We start from the raw sequence: 15,938 nt of genomic DNA on the forward strand, positions 1-15,938 counted from the left end.
AAAAGCTCAAAATGTTTGAAAGATTTCGAAACAGCATTTGAACCGAGTTCTGACGATCATGTTTGCACTTCTTGACAGCAGCAGACATGCCAAAACGTTACTTCTCTCAACAACACCAAAACAAACTGTAGCCTAAGGACACATTGAGGCCACATGATCATAAAGACTAGTAGTTTTGCTGTCACACACAGACTCTCCCGAGAGCCGGTCCTAATGAACTCAGATCTGTGGTTTATTAAAAGCAGAGAGGAGAGGAGGGGGGGGGGGGGGGGCTTGTTAAAAGCAGAACACCTCCAGAGCTGAAGAGCACAAGGGGCCCTGGCTCACTGCCTTCCCCAGCCACGGCGTGCCTTTTCTGGGGTGTGTGAGAGGGAAGAAGCTCCCCTGTCTGGGTCAGTGTCTCTGCAACCAGTCAGCGCCAGTGGTGAAGACGGGACAGTGGGAAAAGTTAGAGTCTGGTGAAGAGGGAATATGAGCGAGAACTCTGCCACGCGTTACGATAGAAGGAACGACAATGAAGGAGAAAAGAGGTTGATATAGGTGAGAGGGAAAGAGAGCAAGTAGCTTAGAGAAAAATAGATGACCAGTATGATTGAGCGAATTTAGAGGAATGAAAGTGTGGAGAAAGGAAGGAAAAAAAGATGTTGATAAACGGAAGAGGTAGCAGAGAGAAGCCGGTAGTAGGGACTCCGGGGATAGTGTATTAATCTAGGCATGATCAATGACCCAGCAATTGATCCCATAAACAGGTCAATTACAGGGGCCATCGTGTGTGTGTATGTGCCGAACACATTCGGGTGCGCGTACATGTGCGTGTGTATGTGTGTGTAAGTGTGTGTGAACACATGACTAAGATGGAAGAGAAGGAGCGCGGCCACAGTAAGCAGTGGGCACTGACCTGGATCTGCTGCTGGAGAACGTTGATCTTATGCTGTTGCTGCAGGAGCTGCTGCTGCTGCGTCGTAATCTGGAGGTCAGGCACAAATGAGACACGAGTGAGAAGAGGAGATACCGAGGTATTGACCAACGACAGAAAAGAGGGAATAACATCCTTTAAAAGAGTTTGAGTTTGAACAATCTGGGGAGACAGAGCAGAGGGAGACAAGGACGAGACGACAATTAGAAAATAATGAGATGTCGACGATGAGCTGGAGTGGACACAAGGGAAAATACAGAGTGACGCGCAAAAGGTGAGAGTTTTGAGTTTGAACATAGACATAGAACATAGAACATACAAGACAGACAGAAAAGAGTGAGGCAAGAACGAGACAAGAACAAGACATGAAAGAACAAAGTGAGACAAAAGGGATGAGATGACGGGAAAGAAGAGAATTTAAGCTTGAACATATCTTTATTTTTGACATTAGGTGACAGAAGATAGAGACGGGATACTTCAGTGAGAAACATGAGAAGCAAAGGGGGGGAAAGGGCTGAGACTGGGTGAGTCCAGAAAGGTGGAAATATTGAGAGACAAGAGAGAACAGAGTGGGTTATATAACCCACATCAACACTGGCAGTAGCACGTGCTCAAGCGACGCTATCAGTCAACAGTGAAGCAGTGAGATTGACATGTTTACAACCCTGACTGACACAAGCCTGCCTCCTCCTTGGCTACCTGTCGCCAGGGGCGGAGCCTAGGCAGTGACAGACAGTTGCAAGTATCCAAAAGCGGAGTGTATATTCACTCAACGAGAATACAAAACAGCTGCCCCATTTTTTGAAAAGTTATTTGATATATATTTGTATTTATATAATTACAGGCTGTCCATTATGGGACGTCGCTCATCCGAACATGTGTCAAGATTCATTTAGGCAAGGCTTCTCAGTGGCGTCAATATAGGTCATTACCCCGTCATGTCTGAACAGCTAAATAGCAGGCCAATTTAGAAATCTGTCTATTAATCACACTCACTTTTCTTTTGTGATGGAATGTTGTCTCATAATGGGGTGATGGGAATAAAGTACTTGTCCAAACATAATCTCTCTCTCTCTCTCTCCCTCTCTCTCTCGCTCTCCCTCCCTGCCTCCCTCCCTGCCTGACTCCCTCCCTCCCTCCCTGCCTCTCCCCCCTCCCTCCCTCCCTGCTTCTCTCCCTCTCTCCCTCCCTCCCTCCCTGCCTCTCTCTCTCCCTCCCTCCCTGCCTCTCTCTCTCCCTCCCTCCCTGCCTCTCTCTCTCCCTGCCTTTCCCTCCCTCCCTCCCTCCCTCCCTCCCTCCCTCCCTCCCTCCCTCCCTCCCTCCCTCCCTCCCTCCCTCCCTCCCTCCCTCCCTCCCTCTCTCTCTCTCTCCCCCTCCCTCCCTCCCTGCCTCTCTCTCTCCCTCCCTCCCTCCCTCCCTGCCTCTCTCTCTCCCTCCCTGTCTCCCTCTCTCCCTTCCTGCCTGTCTCCCTCCCTCCCTCCCTCCCTGCCTGTCTCCCTGCCTCCCCGCCTCTCTCCCTGCCTCCCTCCCTCCCTCCCCGCCTCTCTCCCTCCCTCCCTGTCTCTCTCTCTCTCTCCCTCCCTCCCTCCCTCCCTCCCTCCCTCCCTCCCTCCCTCCCTCCCTCCCTCCCTCCCTCCCTCCCTCCCTCCCTCCCTCCCTCCCTCCCTCCCTCCCTCCCTCCCTGCCTCTTTCCCTGCCTCCCTGCCTCCCTCCCTCCCTCCCTGCCTCCCTCCCTCCCTCCCTCCCTCCCTCACACCTGGTCCTGCTGCTGACGGGCCAGCTCCATTTGCTGCCTCTGCTTCTCCATCTGTGAGACGGCCATCTTCTTCTGCTCGTCGTGGGCCGCCAGGAGCTGCTCCCGCAGGCTGATGAGCTGGCCAATCATGGTCGAAAGCTGACGCTCCTTCTCCTCCAAACTCTCTGGGGTACCTGACGGATAACGAGAGTTGGGGGTTAGAAGGATGGAGGGAGAAGGAGAGGGGGGGGGTGGAAATGTCGATGAAATCGCCGTCATATAAGTGAGATATAAATGTATACATGATCATCTTCAATTTGTTATATTTATTTCATCTACAAGGACTCCCATCTCTGAATCGTGCCACTTGACTGGCCCTGACCTCTGCTTCCTACAGTTGGTCTGCGTCCCCATGCATTCATCACTGCTTTCACCAAGGTACTTGACTACAATGTATTTCCAAGTAAAGAGTAATACCTTTCCCTTTTGTCACACCCTAACCATAGAGAGCCAAGGGTTCTTTTGTCACACCCTGACCATAGAGAGCCAAGGGTTCTTTTGTCACACCCTAACCATAGAGAGCCAAGGGTTCTTTTGTCACACCCTAACCATAGAGAGCCAAGGGTTCTTTTGTCACACCCTAACCATAGAGAGCCAAGGGTTCTTTTGTCACACCCTAACCATAGAGAGCCAAGGGTTCTTTTGTCACACCCTAACCATAGAGAGCCAAGGGTTCTTTTGTCACACCCTAACCATAGAGAGCCAAGGGTTCTCTATGGTGTAGTAGGTCAGGGCGTGACTAGGGGGTGTTCTAGTATGTCTATTTCTGTGTTGGTGCTAATATGGTTCCCAATTAGAGGCAGCTGTTTATCGTTGCCTCTGATTGGGGATCATATTTAGGTAGCCATTTCCCCACCTGTGTTTGTGGGATATTGTTTGTGTTTAGTTGCCTGTATGCACGTCATGACTTCACGGTTTGTTTGTTTCACGGAGATTCAAAATACGTGGAACTATACTCATGTTGCACCTTGGTCCGCTCATTGGTCCGCTCATTGGTCCGCTCATTGGTCCGCTTGGTCCGCTCATTGGTCCGCTCATTGGTCCGCTTGGTCCGCTCATTGGTCCGCTTGGTCCGCTCATTGGTCCGCTCATTTTCAATTACATATGTATGCTTTTGAATTGCAGACTAATATCAATAGCTTTATCCAGATGCACTAACTACAGTAATAGCGTGTCTACAATAAGCCCAAGAGTGGAATATATTTGATGACTCTCTGTTCCATCTACTGTAACTTGATTTGGCCTGCGTCCCAAACGGCACTCTATTCCCTATACAGTGCACTACTTTTGACCAGGGCCCATAGGGCTCTGGTCAAAAGTAGTGCACTATGTAGGAAATAGGGTGCCATTAGGGTCTGCATATATCAAAGACAACTGTTTCCTCTCTTCATTCTTTTCGCTCACTTTCTCGGCTCTCTCACACTCCTCTCTTCCCTTGTTTTCGCTCACTTTCTCGGCTCTCTCACACTCCTCTCTTCATTCTTTTCGCTCACTTTCTCGGCTCTCTCACACTCCTCTCTTCCCTTGTTTTCGCCATTACTTTCCCAAAATTAACTTGAGTCTATTTTCTCTCTGGCCGGTTCCTCTCTTTCGTTTGTATTCTCTTCCACTTTTCCTTCTCCTCCCTCCCTTCTTCCACTCTCCCCGCTCCCCCTTTTATCACTCTTATCCTTTCTTAATTCAAGGTGTTCTGTTTCCAATAATGGTATAGTCTCATCAAAGCAAGATAAATGCTTTGTTTGCTCACTGCTCAGATATATTTTTTCCAACAGCTAGTGGAATGTAACCAACAGAAAGGCTAGCACTGGCTAGCAGAGAAGGCTAATAGAAAAGACTAGTGGAACAGTCTGGCATTGTAGGCTAGCGCTGATGCTAAATGGCTAATTAGCCATGCTAGTTCTGATGCTAAATGGCTAGTTAGCCATACCAGCTCTGATGCTAAATTCATCTTTCAATTCAATAAAACTTTATTTATCCCCTCAGGGGTAATTACAAAAGGCAAGTCAGTTCCAAGTAAATAAATTAGGACAAGAGCCAATCATATCAAACACAGACAGAAAATCTCTGATAATGATGTTACCACCAGGCTGCATAGAGATCAACCAAGGGGCTGCACATGTGACTAAGGCTCAATCCCAATACCCCTCCCTCCCGCCCTCATTTTTGAGTGTCCCTTGATGGGGGAGTGGCAGAGCAACTGGTGGAGAGCTAAATAAGGCCTAGGGAATGGGACATCACAACATCAAGACATCCCTCACGCATATCAGAAACTGCCAATGGATACCACCATTCATTGACCACGAGACTTGTGTTTTTCACAATGCCAGTACTGGCGACAGTATTAGCTTTCCATATATTTATCATGCAACAAATATGCACTTACTACCATACGAGCAACAACTGAGAACAGCAGAACAACAATGTGCCCGTACGCTGTAGACCACACTACCTACCATTAGAGCATTCTCATCTGTATTCTTTGTAGCTGTTTACATACCACCACAGTCAGAGGCTGACACTAAGACAGCATTGAATGAGCTGTATTGCGCCATAAGCAAACCAGAAACCGCTCACCCAGAGGCGGCGCTCCTAGTAGCTGGGAACTTTAATGCAGGGAAACTTAAATCCGTTTTACCAAATTTCTATCAGCAAGTTAAATGTGCAACCAGAGGAAAAATAACTCTGGTCCACCTATACTCCACACACAGAGATGCATACAAAACTCTCCCTCACCCTCCATTTGGCTAATCTGACCATAATTTTATCCTCCTGATTCCTGCTTAGAAGCTAAAATTAAAGCAGGAAGCACCAGTGACGAGATCAATCAAAAAGTGGTCAGATGAAGCAGATGCTAAGCTACAGGACTGTTTTGCAGCACAGACTGGAATATGTTCTGGGATTCCTCCAATGGCATTGAAGAGGACACCACATCAGTCATTGACTTCATCAATAAGTGCATCGATGACATCGTCCCCACAGTGACCGTACGTACGTACCCCAACCAGAAACCATGGATTACAGGCAGCATCAACACTGAGCTAAAGGCTAGAGCTGCCTCTTTCAAGGAGTCTCTTTAACCCGGACTCCCGGAAATCCCGCTATGCCCTCCAACGAACCATCAAACAGGCAAAACGTCAATACAGGACTAAGATCGAATCGTACTACACCGGCTCTGACACTCGTCAGATGTGGCAGGGCTTGCAAACCATTAAAGACTACAAAGTGAAGCACAGCCGAGAGCTTCCCAGTGACACAAGCCTACCAGATGAGCTAAACTACTGGAAGACTGTGTGATCACAGGGTAGGTAACAACACATCCGCTACGCTGATCCTCAACACAGGGGCCCCTCGGGGGTGCGTACTCAGTCTCCTTACTCAAAGTTGAATTGGAACACTACTCCGAATCTACGCGGCTCGTGGGATCTCGCAATATGGAGAGGGAGGGCTAAGGGACGGAATTGGGATTGAGCCTTCAGCTATCTAGTCAGCAGTCCCCGTTAGCAGTCCCCCCAAACTCTTGCATACATACATACACACACTCACATACACACATACACTACCGGTCAAAAGTTTTACAACACTTACTGAAGGGTTCTTCTTTATTTGTACTATTTTCTACATTGTAGAATAACAGTGAAGAAATCAAAACTATGAAATAACACATATGGAATCATGTAGTAACTGTGGAAGGACCACCAGAGGGCAGGCTGGGCTCATGGATAGTAGCCCAACAAGGCATGGGAGACAAGGTAACCAGAGGCAATTAAGCACAGCTGACGGTACTAATGACATACTCTCCTTCCCCTATAAGAGAGAGAATGGAACCAGCAGAGAAAGGGGGGAAACTATCTCTGGAAGATGGCCACCGAGAGAGAGGAGCTATCCATGAAGAACCACTAAGACGGTGACAATCCCGTGACTTTTTGTTGTAGTTTAAAGATAATCCTATTGTGTTCCTGTTTCATCTGGAGAAGAAGATGTATGTTTTTTTCCTTAGAAGATTTTCATTGATTATGTTGGAGTGTTTGTGTTGACCAAATGCCCTCAATAGAGAACTGTGTTCAATCAAGAAAACCTACTCCTGACTCGTTTATTCCACCTTCCCGCTTTAGAGTGACACCCAATTACTTGGTCCGCTCACATTGGTGGAGGATGCGGGCATTAGGTGGACGAGTGACACAAGGATAAGTGAGTAAATCAAGATTCTTCCAGTAGACCCGGAGGAACCATTCAAGAACGATGGATAACGCCCTACTACAACAGTTGATCACGGCACAGCAGACAACCATAGAACTCCTGCAACAACAGCTGAGCCGACGAGAAGAACCTAGAGTTAAGCCAAGAGCGGCTGCTCACGCCATCTTACCTCGTCTCTCCATGAGGAAGGTGAAGGTGATCGACGGGAGGAACGTCGACGGATCAGGTGAGCCCCCTCTTCCTTACTATGCAATCAGGCGGGGTCTCTTATACTGGGTCGTACGACGAAGGGGGGAAAACCAGGAATTACTAATGGTGCCTAGGCCATACAGGGATACAGTTCTACAGTTAGCCCATTCCCACGTCCTAGGAGGACACCTGGCACGAGACAAGACTATTGACAGAATCATGCAGAGATTCTATTGGCCCCGGGTCACCCGGGATGTGGCCAGGTATTGTAGGACGTGTGATCAATGTCAACGTACAGCCCCACGGCCACACCTGCGTAACCCTTTGATTCCTCTCCCCATCATAGAGACTCCCTTTGAACGCATAGCTATGGACCTCGTAGGGCCCCTCCCAAAATCCGCCAGAGGACACGAGTACATCCTAGTGGTTATAGATTACGCTACCAAGTTCCCGGAGGCCATACCCCTGCGTAACATGTCGTCAAAGGGAATTGCCAAGGAGCTATTCCTGATGTTCTCTCGTGTGGGCCTCCCCAAGACTATCTTAACCGATCAAGGAACCCCGTTCATGTCCCGGTTGATGAAGGACTTGTGTCGGTTATATCAGGTTCAACAGATACGTACAAGCATATTCCACCCTCAAACAGATGGGTTGTGTGAACGCTTGAACAAAACGATTAAAAGCATGTTGAGAAGAGTGGTGTCCCGAGACGGGAAAAACTGGGACATGCTTCTCCCACACTTAATGTTTGCCCTGCGAGAAGTACCCCAGGCATCCACTGGATTCTCTCCGTTTGAATTGCTCTATGGCAGACCCTGTCGAGGAATCCTCGACTTAGCCAAGGAGACCTGGGAGACCCAACCATGTCCCTTTCGATCCACAATAGAACACGTTACCCTGATGAGAGACCGCCTGTCAGCAGTGTGGCCCATAGTCAAGGAGCATATGGAGAAGGCCCAAAGGACCCAAGGCCAGGCCTATGATAAGTCCGCGACCCCCCGTGAGTTCACCGTGGGAGAGAAAGTGATGGTGCTTGTGCCCACGGCCGAACATCGCTTGCTGGCGCAGTGGAGGGGGCCCTACGAGGTAATGAAAAGGGTCTCACCGGTCAATTACCTCATCAAGCAACCTGACAGGAGGAAGAAGGTCCAACTCTATCACATAAACCTGCTGAAGACGTACCATGGACGAGAGGAGGAGGTGGCTTTGATGGCCCTGGAGGGCAAAGGAAAAGAGGAGACTCTACCACAGGTGCGCCGTGGCCAAACTCTCCTACCGGAGCAGTCAAGACAGCTAGACAAGCTGATTATGAACTTCGGTCGAATATTCTCTCCATTCCCAGGACAAACAGATGTCCTGTTCCACCATATCCACACGGAACCCGGCAAGAAGGTGCATATCCGCCCTTACAGGATTCCTGAGGCTCGCCGAGTCATCGCTAAGAAAGAGGTGAGGGAGATGTTGAGGATGGGCGTGATCGAGCCCTCGACGAGTGAGTGGTCCAGTCCCATAGTCCTGGTCCCCAAGTCCGATGGTAGTATGAGACTCTGCAACGACTTTAGGGGCGTGAATGCCATCTCTACATTCGATGCGTATCCCATGCCCCGTGTGGATGAACTCTTGGAGCGCTTAGGAAAGGCCAAGTTCATCACTACCCTGGATTTGACAAAGGGATATTGGCAAGTGCCGGTGGCTCCGGAGGATCGCCCAAAGACTGCCTTCGCCACCCCAGAGGGGCTTTTCCAGTATGTGAGGATGCCCTTCGGACTGCACGGTGCCGCTGCAACTTTCCAACGCCTCATGGATGCCATTCTACGGCCCCATCAAGAGTATGCAGCGGCGTACATAGACGATGTGGTCATCCACAGCGAGGACTGGGATAGTCACCTCCTGCGATTACGGGCGGTGCTCGTGAGTTTGGAAGCCACCGGGTTGACAGCCAATCCAAATAAATGCTGCCTGGGCCTGTCCGAAGCGGAATACCTGGGGTACACCGTGGGGAATGGGAAAATACGCCCACAGGCAGAGAAGACCAGGGCAATTCGTGACTGGCCTCGACCCCGGACCAAGCGAGACGTTCGGGCCTTCTTAGGGATAACAGGATATTATCGCCGTTTTATCCCGGGATATGCAACCATTGCCAACCCCCTCACAAACCTCATCAGGAAAAACCTGCCAAACCAGGTAGAGTGGAAAGACGAGACGGAAGAGGCCTTTCAATTGCTAAAAGATGGCCTGTGTTCTGATCCCGTTCTACAGGCTCCGGACTTCTCACAAGAGTTCATTGTGCAGGTCGATGCCTCGGATACAGGGCTCGGGGCCGTACTAGCTCAGGGTAAAGGTGAAGCAGAGAAGCCGATTCTCTTCATTAGTAGGAAGCTCAGCGATCGGGAACAGAGGTATGCGACCGTAGAGAAAGAGGCCTTAGCCATCAAGTGGGCCCTCGATTATCTCCGGTACTACCTACTGGGTCGGAGGTTTGCATTAGTTACTGACCATGCGCCCCTCACGTGGATGGCTGGTAAGAGAAACAATAACAACAGAATAGCCAGATGGTTTTTGTCTTTACAACCGTTCTCTTTCCATGTCATCCACAGGGCCGGATCGAGGAACGGGAATGCAGACGCGCTGTCCCGACGCGACCAAGACGGTGCGTCTGGCGCCCGACCCTCCGGTTCGGTCCTGGGGGGGAAGGTATGTGGAAGGACCACCAGAGGGCAGGCTGGGCTCATGGATAGTAGCCCAACAAGGCATGGGAGACAAGGTAACCAGAGGCAATTAAGCACAGCTGACGGTACTAATGACATACTCTCCTTCCCCTATAAGAGAGAGAATGGAACCAGCAGAGAAAGGGGGGAAACTATCTCTGGAAGATGGCCACCGAGAGAGAGGAGCTATCCATGAAGAACCACTAAGACGGTGACAATCCCGTGACTTTTTGTTGTAGTTTAAAGATAATCCTATTGTGTTCCTGTTTCATCTGGAGAAGAAGATGTATGTTTTTTTCCTTAGAAGATTTTCATTGATTATGTTGGAGTGTTTGTGTTGACCAAATGCCCTCAATAGAGAACTGTGTTCAATCAAGAAAACCTACTCCTGACTCGTTTATTCCACCTTCCCGCTTTAGAGTGACACCCAATTACTTGGTCCGCTCACATAACCAAACAAGTGTTAAACATATTTTTAAAAAATGTAATATTTGTAGCCACCCTTTGCCTTGACACTTTTGCACACTCTTGGCATTCTCTCAACCAGCTTCACGAGGTAGTCACCTGGAATGCATTTCAATTAACAGGTGTGCCTTCTTAAAAGTTCATTTGTGGAATTTCTTTCCTTCTTAATGCATTTGAGCCAATCAGTTGTGTTGTGACAAGGTAGGGGTGGTAAACAGAAGATAGCCCTATTTGGTAAAAGACCAAGTCCATATTATGTTAAGAACAACTCACATAAGCAAAGAGAAATGACAGTCCATCATTACTTTAAGACATGAAGGTCAGTCAATATGGAACATTTCAAGAACTTTGAAAGTTACTTCAAGTGTAGTCGCAAAAACCATCAAGCATTATGATGAAACTGGCTCTCATGAGGACCACCACAGGAATGGAAGACCCGGAGTTACCTCTGCTGCAGAGGATAAGTTCGTTAGAGTTACCTGCCTCAGAAATTGCAGCCCAAAGAAATGCTTCACAAAGTTCAAGTAATAGACACATCTCAACATCAACTTTTCAGAGAAGACTGTGTGAATCAGGCCTTCATGGTCAAAGCTGGTTGAGAGAATGCCAAGAGTGTGCAAAGCTGTCATCAAGGCAAAGGGTGGCTATTTGAAGAATCTCAAACCTAAAATAGATTTAGATTTGTTTAACACTGTTTTGGACACTATGATTCCATATGTGTTATTTCTTAGTGTTGATGTCCTCACTATTATTCTACAATGTAGATCCTTGAATGAGTACGTGTTCTAAAACTTATGACCGGTAGTTTACACACACAATTGGTGTTGGACAATCAACCTACTCAATCACCCCCAACCGCCACCCCCTACACACACACATACACACACACACACACACACACACACACACACACACACACACACACACACACACACACACACACACACACACACACACACACACACACAAATATTGCTTCCCTCCCTCTCCTTGCCCCAACCTGGGCTCAACCAGAGACCCTCTGAACACATCGACAACAGTCATCCAAGAAGATTCACTATCTATCACTCCACAACAGCTGCAGCCCTTACAGAGCAAATACTTCAAGGTCTCAGAGTGAGTGACTTCACCAATTGAAACACTACTAGTGTACACCTCTAACTGGCTGGCCATTTCACACCGGTCACACACACCCTTTGACCTCCTCCTTCTCCGCAGCAACCCCAGCAGCTGGGCAGAGCCCAACTAAGTAATCTGGGTTCAACGTAACGGTCTTCCTTCATTCTGTCCTTCTCCTTGCCCCGACTTGTCCCAGGGACCCTCTGAACTGTTTCCCATGAAGTATCGTTACCTATTACTCAGAACAAGGGAAGCAACAATTTCAAGGTCGACGTCAATTGAAACACTACTAGTGCGCACCGCTAACTAGGTAGCCATTCCCAACGGGTTACACACACACACACACACACACACACACATTCCCTAAAGTGAATATTTCATTGCCAGGTGCAGTCACAGGACAATAATAGACATACAGATACAGCATATGCATTTATTATGCAAAACGCATATACATACATTCATCAAATATAGCTGACAATAATAATAATAATGCTTTCAGCCTTTTCTGAAAACAACAAGAGAGCCTTGACCACACAGACACAGAAACACCACACACACACACTGTACATACCATGACATACTTTTTACTATGGTTGGTTGTCCCACCTTCACAAACTTTAAGTCGCTGTGGATAAGAGTGTCCGCTAAATGACTCAAAAGTAAATGTGATGATGATGAAATGAATATGTTGGTGGCGGGAGACCCCGTTCCTCTTGCCAAAAACATCATCATCATGTCAAAGGAACTCCTGTGTGTGTCAGCTTATTGCATTCCACGTTATGACTAACCTCCCTTCAGTAGCACACAACAAAAAGACCCAGACACCTGGCCCACGTACCATCGCGCCACACAAAAACTAACATGTTCGCCACATCTGTCACAACTAACACAATGTTTCAATTGGGAGCCGAGCTGAGGAACTCTAGCTCAGATGATATGCACCTTTTTCATATGAGCTCACCTCTTCAATACATGTAAGTCAATGAACCTCAACTGCACAGGTTCCTTCCCAGCCCCAAATGTTTATCAATAAAAAACAAAACAGCACAGATTAAAAACCCAAGAGTGGTACAGTAGACTGAATTTAACAGGCATACTATCACAGATTAAAAACCCAAGAGTGGTACAGTAGACTGAATTTAACAGGCATACTATCACAGATTAAAAACCCAAGAGTGGTACAGTAGACTGAATTTAACAGACATACTATCACAGATTTTCTCAGGCTGACAGGAGAAAAATCTGGGAAAATATGATCAGATTTGTCCAGGCCATTTTTAAAAAATTACCTTACCTTACCTTACCTTACCTTACCTTACCTTACCTTACCTTACCTTACCTTACCTTACCTTACCTTACCTTACCTTACCTTACCTTACCTACCTACCTACCTACCTACCTACCTTACCTACCTACCTACCTTACCTACCTACCTACCTATCTACCTACCTACCTACCTTACCTACCTACCTACCTACCTACCTACCTACCTACCAATCTATCTATCTATCTATCTCTCTCAGTGGTTAGGCCCCGTTCCATGTCAGCCATTAAGAAGTGAGTCGGCTGTTTGAAATGAATCAGTGTTTTGGAGAGAGGACACAGCTGGTGGAACAGAGAGCGCTCTGTGTAGAGAGAGCGAGAGAGAGAGAGAGAGAGAGAGAGTGTGTGTGTGTGTGCGTGCATTTCTGTGTCTGTGTGCATGTGAAGAGTCCATATAGTCGCTTCCTGTGGAGTTGGGGGATAGACCGGCATTGCTTTCCGCAGGGTGCAGATAGAAATGTCGTGAATAGAGTTTACACGATTCCTTATTCTACATGTCAGAGAGGCATGTCTGTTCTACACTAACTATTTCTAGCTGAATGTTCCACAGCGTTGTGCCGTACTGAATGCAGCCCACATATTTGCACTGTGTGGGAAAATACCATAATGTTGCTCCCTCTGATGGGACCAGGGTTGTATTCATTAGACACCAAATGGAATAAAATTTACTGAATCATGGAGGGTCTACCTGATCTTGTCCAATAAGAAACACTAGTTTTCATTTTGCTACATTTTACACTAATGAATAGGACTCAGGTTTAAGGCTATATGGCCAGCAACGGCAAGTGGTACCGGAGCGCCAAGTCTAGGTCCAAAAGGCTTCTTAACAGCTTCTTCCCCCAAGCCATAAGACTTCTGAACAGCTAATCAAATGGCTAGCCAGACTATTTGCATTGTCCCCCCCCCCCACTCCCTATTTTACACTGCTGCTACTCTCTGATTATTATCTATGCGTAGTCACTTTAACTCTACATGTACATATTACTTTATTATTATTATTATTTAACCATTTGTTATTTTTAACTTATCTATTTTTTACTTAACACTTCTTTTTTTTAAACGGCATTGTTGGTTAATGACTTGTAAGTAAGCATTTCACTGTACGGTTGCTGTTGTATTCGGCGCGTGTGACAAATAACATTTGATTTGAACTGCATGGGAGAGAGAGAGAGAGAGAGAGAGAGAGAGAGAGATAGAGAGAGAGAGAGAGAGAGAGAGAGAGAGAGAGAGAGAGAGAGAGAGAGAAGAGGGAGAGAGAGTATACATGAGGAAAAAGGGTGAGGGAGAGAGAGACAGCTCCAGCTGCTTAAACATGAGAGTTGAAGTGAGGAGGCTCAATGTCAGTCCTGTTCCCACTCATGAGTGTTTCTGTGCATTTTTTTAATGCTTTCCACTGAGGAAATGCCATTTCTAAGGGGCCAATCTAAATGACGCTTTCAGAGTGCCGCTAAGAAGGAGCAGATTGATGAGGAATGAGAGGGCTGGACTCAGATAGCTCATCATGGGTGAGAAGGAGCAGATTGATGAGGAATGAGAGGGCTGGACTCAGATAGCTCATCATGGGTGAGAAGGAGCAGATTGATGAGGAATGAGAGGGCTGGACTCAGATAGCTCATCATGAGTCCTAAATGGCACCTTTATGCATTCCCCACACAGTGCACAACTTGACCAGGACCCGTATGTAGGGAGTAGAGTGTCATTTGGGACACATGGCCGTAATGTTAAAGCCCGTGCACTATGTAGGGAGTAGAGTGCACTATGTAGGGAGTAGAGTGCACTATGTAGGGAATAGAGTGCCATTTGGGACACATGGCCGTAATGTTAAAGCCCGTGCACTATGTAGGGAGTAGAGTGCACTATGTAGGGAGTAGAGTGCACTATGTAGGGAATAGAGTGCCATTTGGGTCACATGGCCGTAATGTTAAAGCCAGGAGGGTTTTTCAAAAACAGCGCATATAAATGTCCAGAACGTGTGTAGTTTTTAGAGTTTTGTATGATTATTCAGCTGGATATCCGTTTTTTTCCTGTGGTTTATAATAATTTTATCAGATGTTATAAGTGTGTCTGGACAGAGCCTGCAGTCACTCAGACACTGAGGAGGCCCAGAATATGGTGAAATACAAGAGAACTGTTTCAAATCAAAGTATTCCTGTCCAATATAGATGGATGTGTGTGTGTGTGTGTGTGTGTGTGTGTGTGTGTGTGTGTGTGTGTGTGTGTGTGTGTGTGTGTGTGTGTGTGTGTGTGTGTGTGTGTGTGTGTGTGTGTGTGTGTGTGTGTGTGTGTGTGTGTGTGTGTGTGTGTGTGTGTGTGTGTGTGTGTGTGTGTGTGTGTGTGTGTGTGTGTGTGTGTGTGTGTGTGTGTGTGTGTGTGTGTGTGTGTGTGTGTGTGTGTGTGTGTGTGTGTGATAATCAAGGCTATAAAACACTCTGTAAAACATATTGTCACCTCTGTAAGTCAGCTTTCATACAATGCACAGGCTCACAGCCACTCCTATAAGCATGTATAGAATGGACTAGATGTTAACCTATAACCACACTAAAGCACTTTTTTGATTTATCCATCAACATTCTGTGGGTCTCAATTTGTAGACCCTGTACCTCGCCAACTAAAGGAAGATGATGCATTTTCTCTCTCTGTGTGTGTGCCTGTGTGCGTGTGTTTGTCGGGGTCAATATATCTGTGTTGTATTTGAGGGTGTGTTTGTGAGAAAGAGCGAGAGAAAAAAGCATAATTGATATGGTACTCAAGTAGATCCCGTCCCCTTAAACGGGCCTGTGTGCAATTCTACGTATCGCTCCTCCACCTGTGTATGTTCACAAGCTAGTGCTTCATGATCTGTATCTTCACAATGAACGTGAGTTTGAATTGAACACGACATGCTAAAATCGTGCTCAGATTCACTTTCTTTACATATCAGACCAAGTGAGAGGGCCGAGCTTCAGTCCCACATCACACACAAACCATCACAACTGACACGCACGAGTGCTTGGTTGACTGTTATCCGAACAACGTTCTTTTCATTCTTTGTTTGTTCGTTTTGTTTCCCTCTATATTATGTCTATCTCTGATAAGCTACCCATGAATGGGATAAAAATAACCCATTAATATACTGTATGTAGATTTAGAAAAAAGGTTCATTAAATAACTTGCTAACATCAGATAACGTTAATATATTGGCCATCTCTGAGACTCACTTAGATCATTAATTTGATGATAAAGC

At 47.0% G+C, this 15,938-nt stretch overlaps 1 protein-coding gene across 3 annotated transcripts in view; it reads right to left on the minus strand.

Moving 5' to 3' along the window:
* The window catches only part of LOC109867649 (transcription factor SOX-6), a 172,931-nt gene that overhangs the window by 42,555 nt on the left and 114,438 nt on the right, over nt 1-15,938 (minus strand). For all 3 annotated transcript variants that reach the window (XM_031801671.1, XM_031801672.1, XM_031801673.1), the window contains exons 6-7: nt 2,673-2,845; nt 899-967 (exon numbers count right to left, since the gene is read on the minus strand). In XM_031801671.1, the coding sequence (XP_031657531.1) occupies nt 899-967; nt 2,673-2,845 (242 nt within the window). The remainder of the gene's footprint in view (nt 1-898; nt 968-2,672; nt 2,846-15,938) is intronic.

This window comes from Oncorhynchus kisutch, linkage group LG22, assembly GCF_002021735.2.
Source record: "Oncorhynchus kisutch isolate 150728-3 linkage group LG22, Okis_V2, whole genome shotgun sequence".
NCBI lineage: Eukaryota > Metazoa > Chordata > Actinopteri > Salmoniformes > Salmonidae > Oncorhynchus > Oncorhynchus kisutch.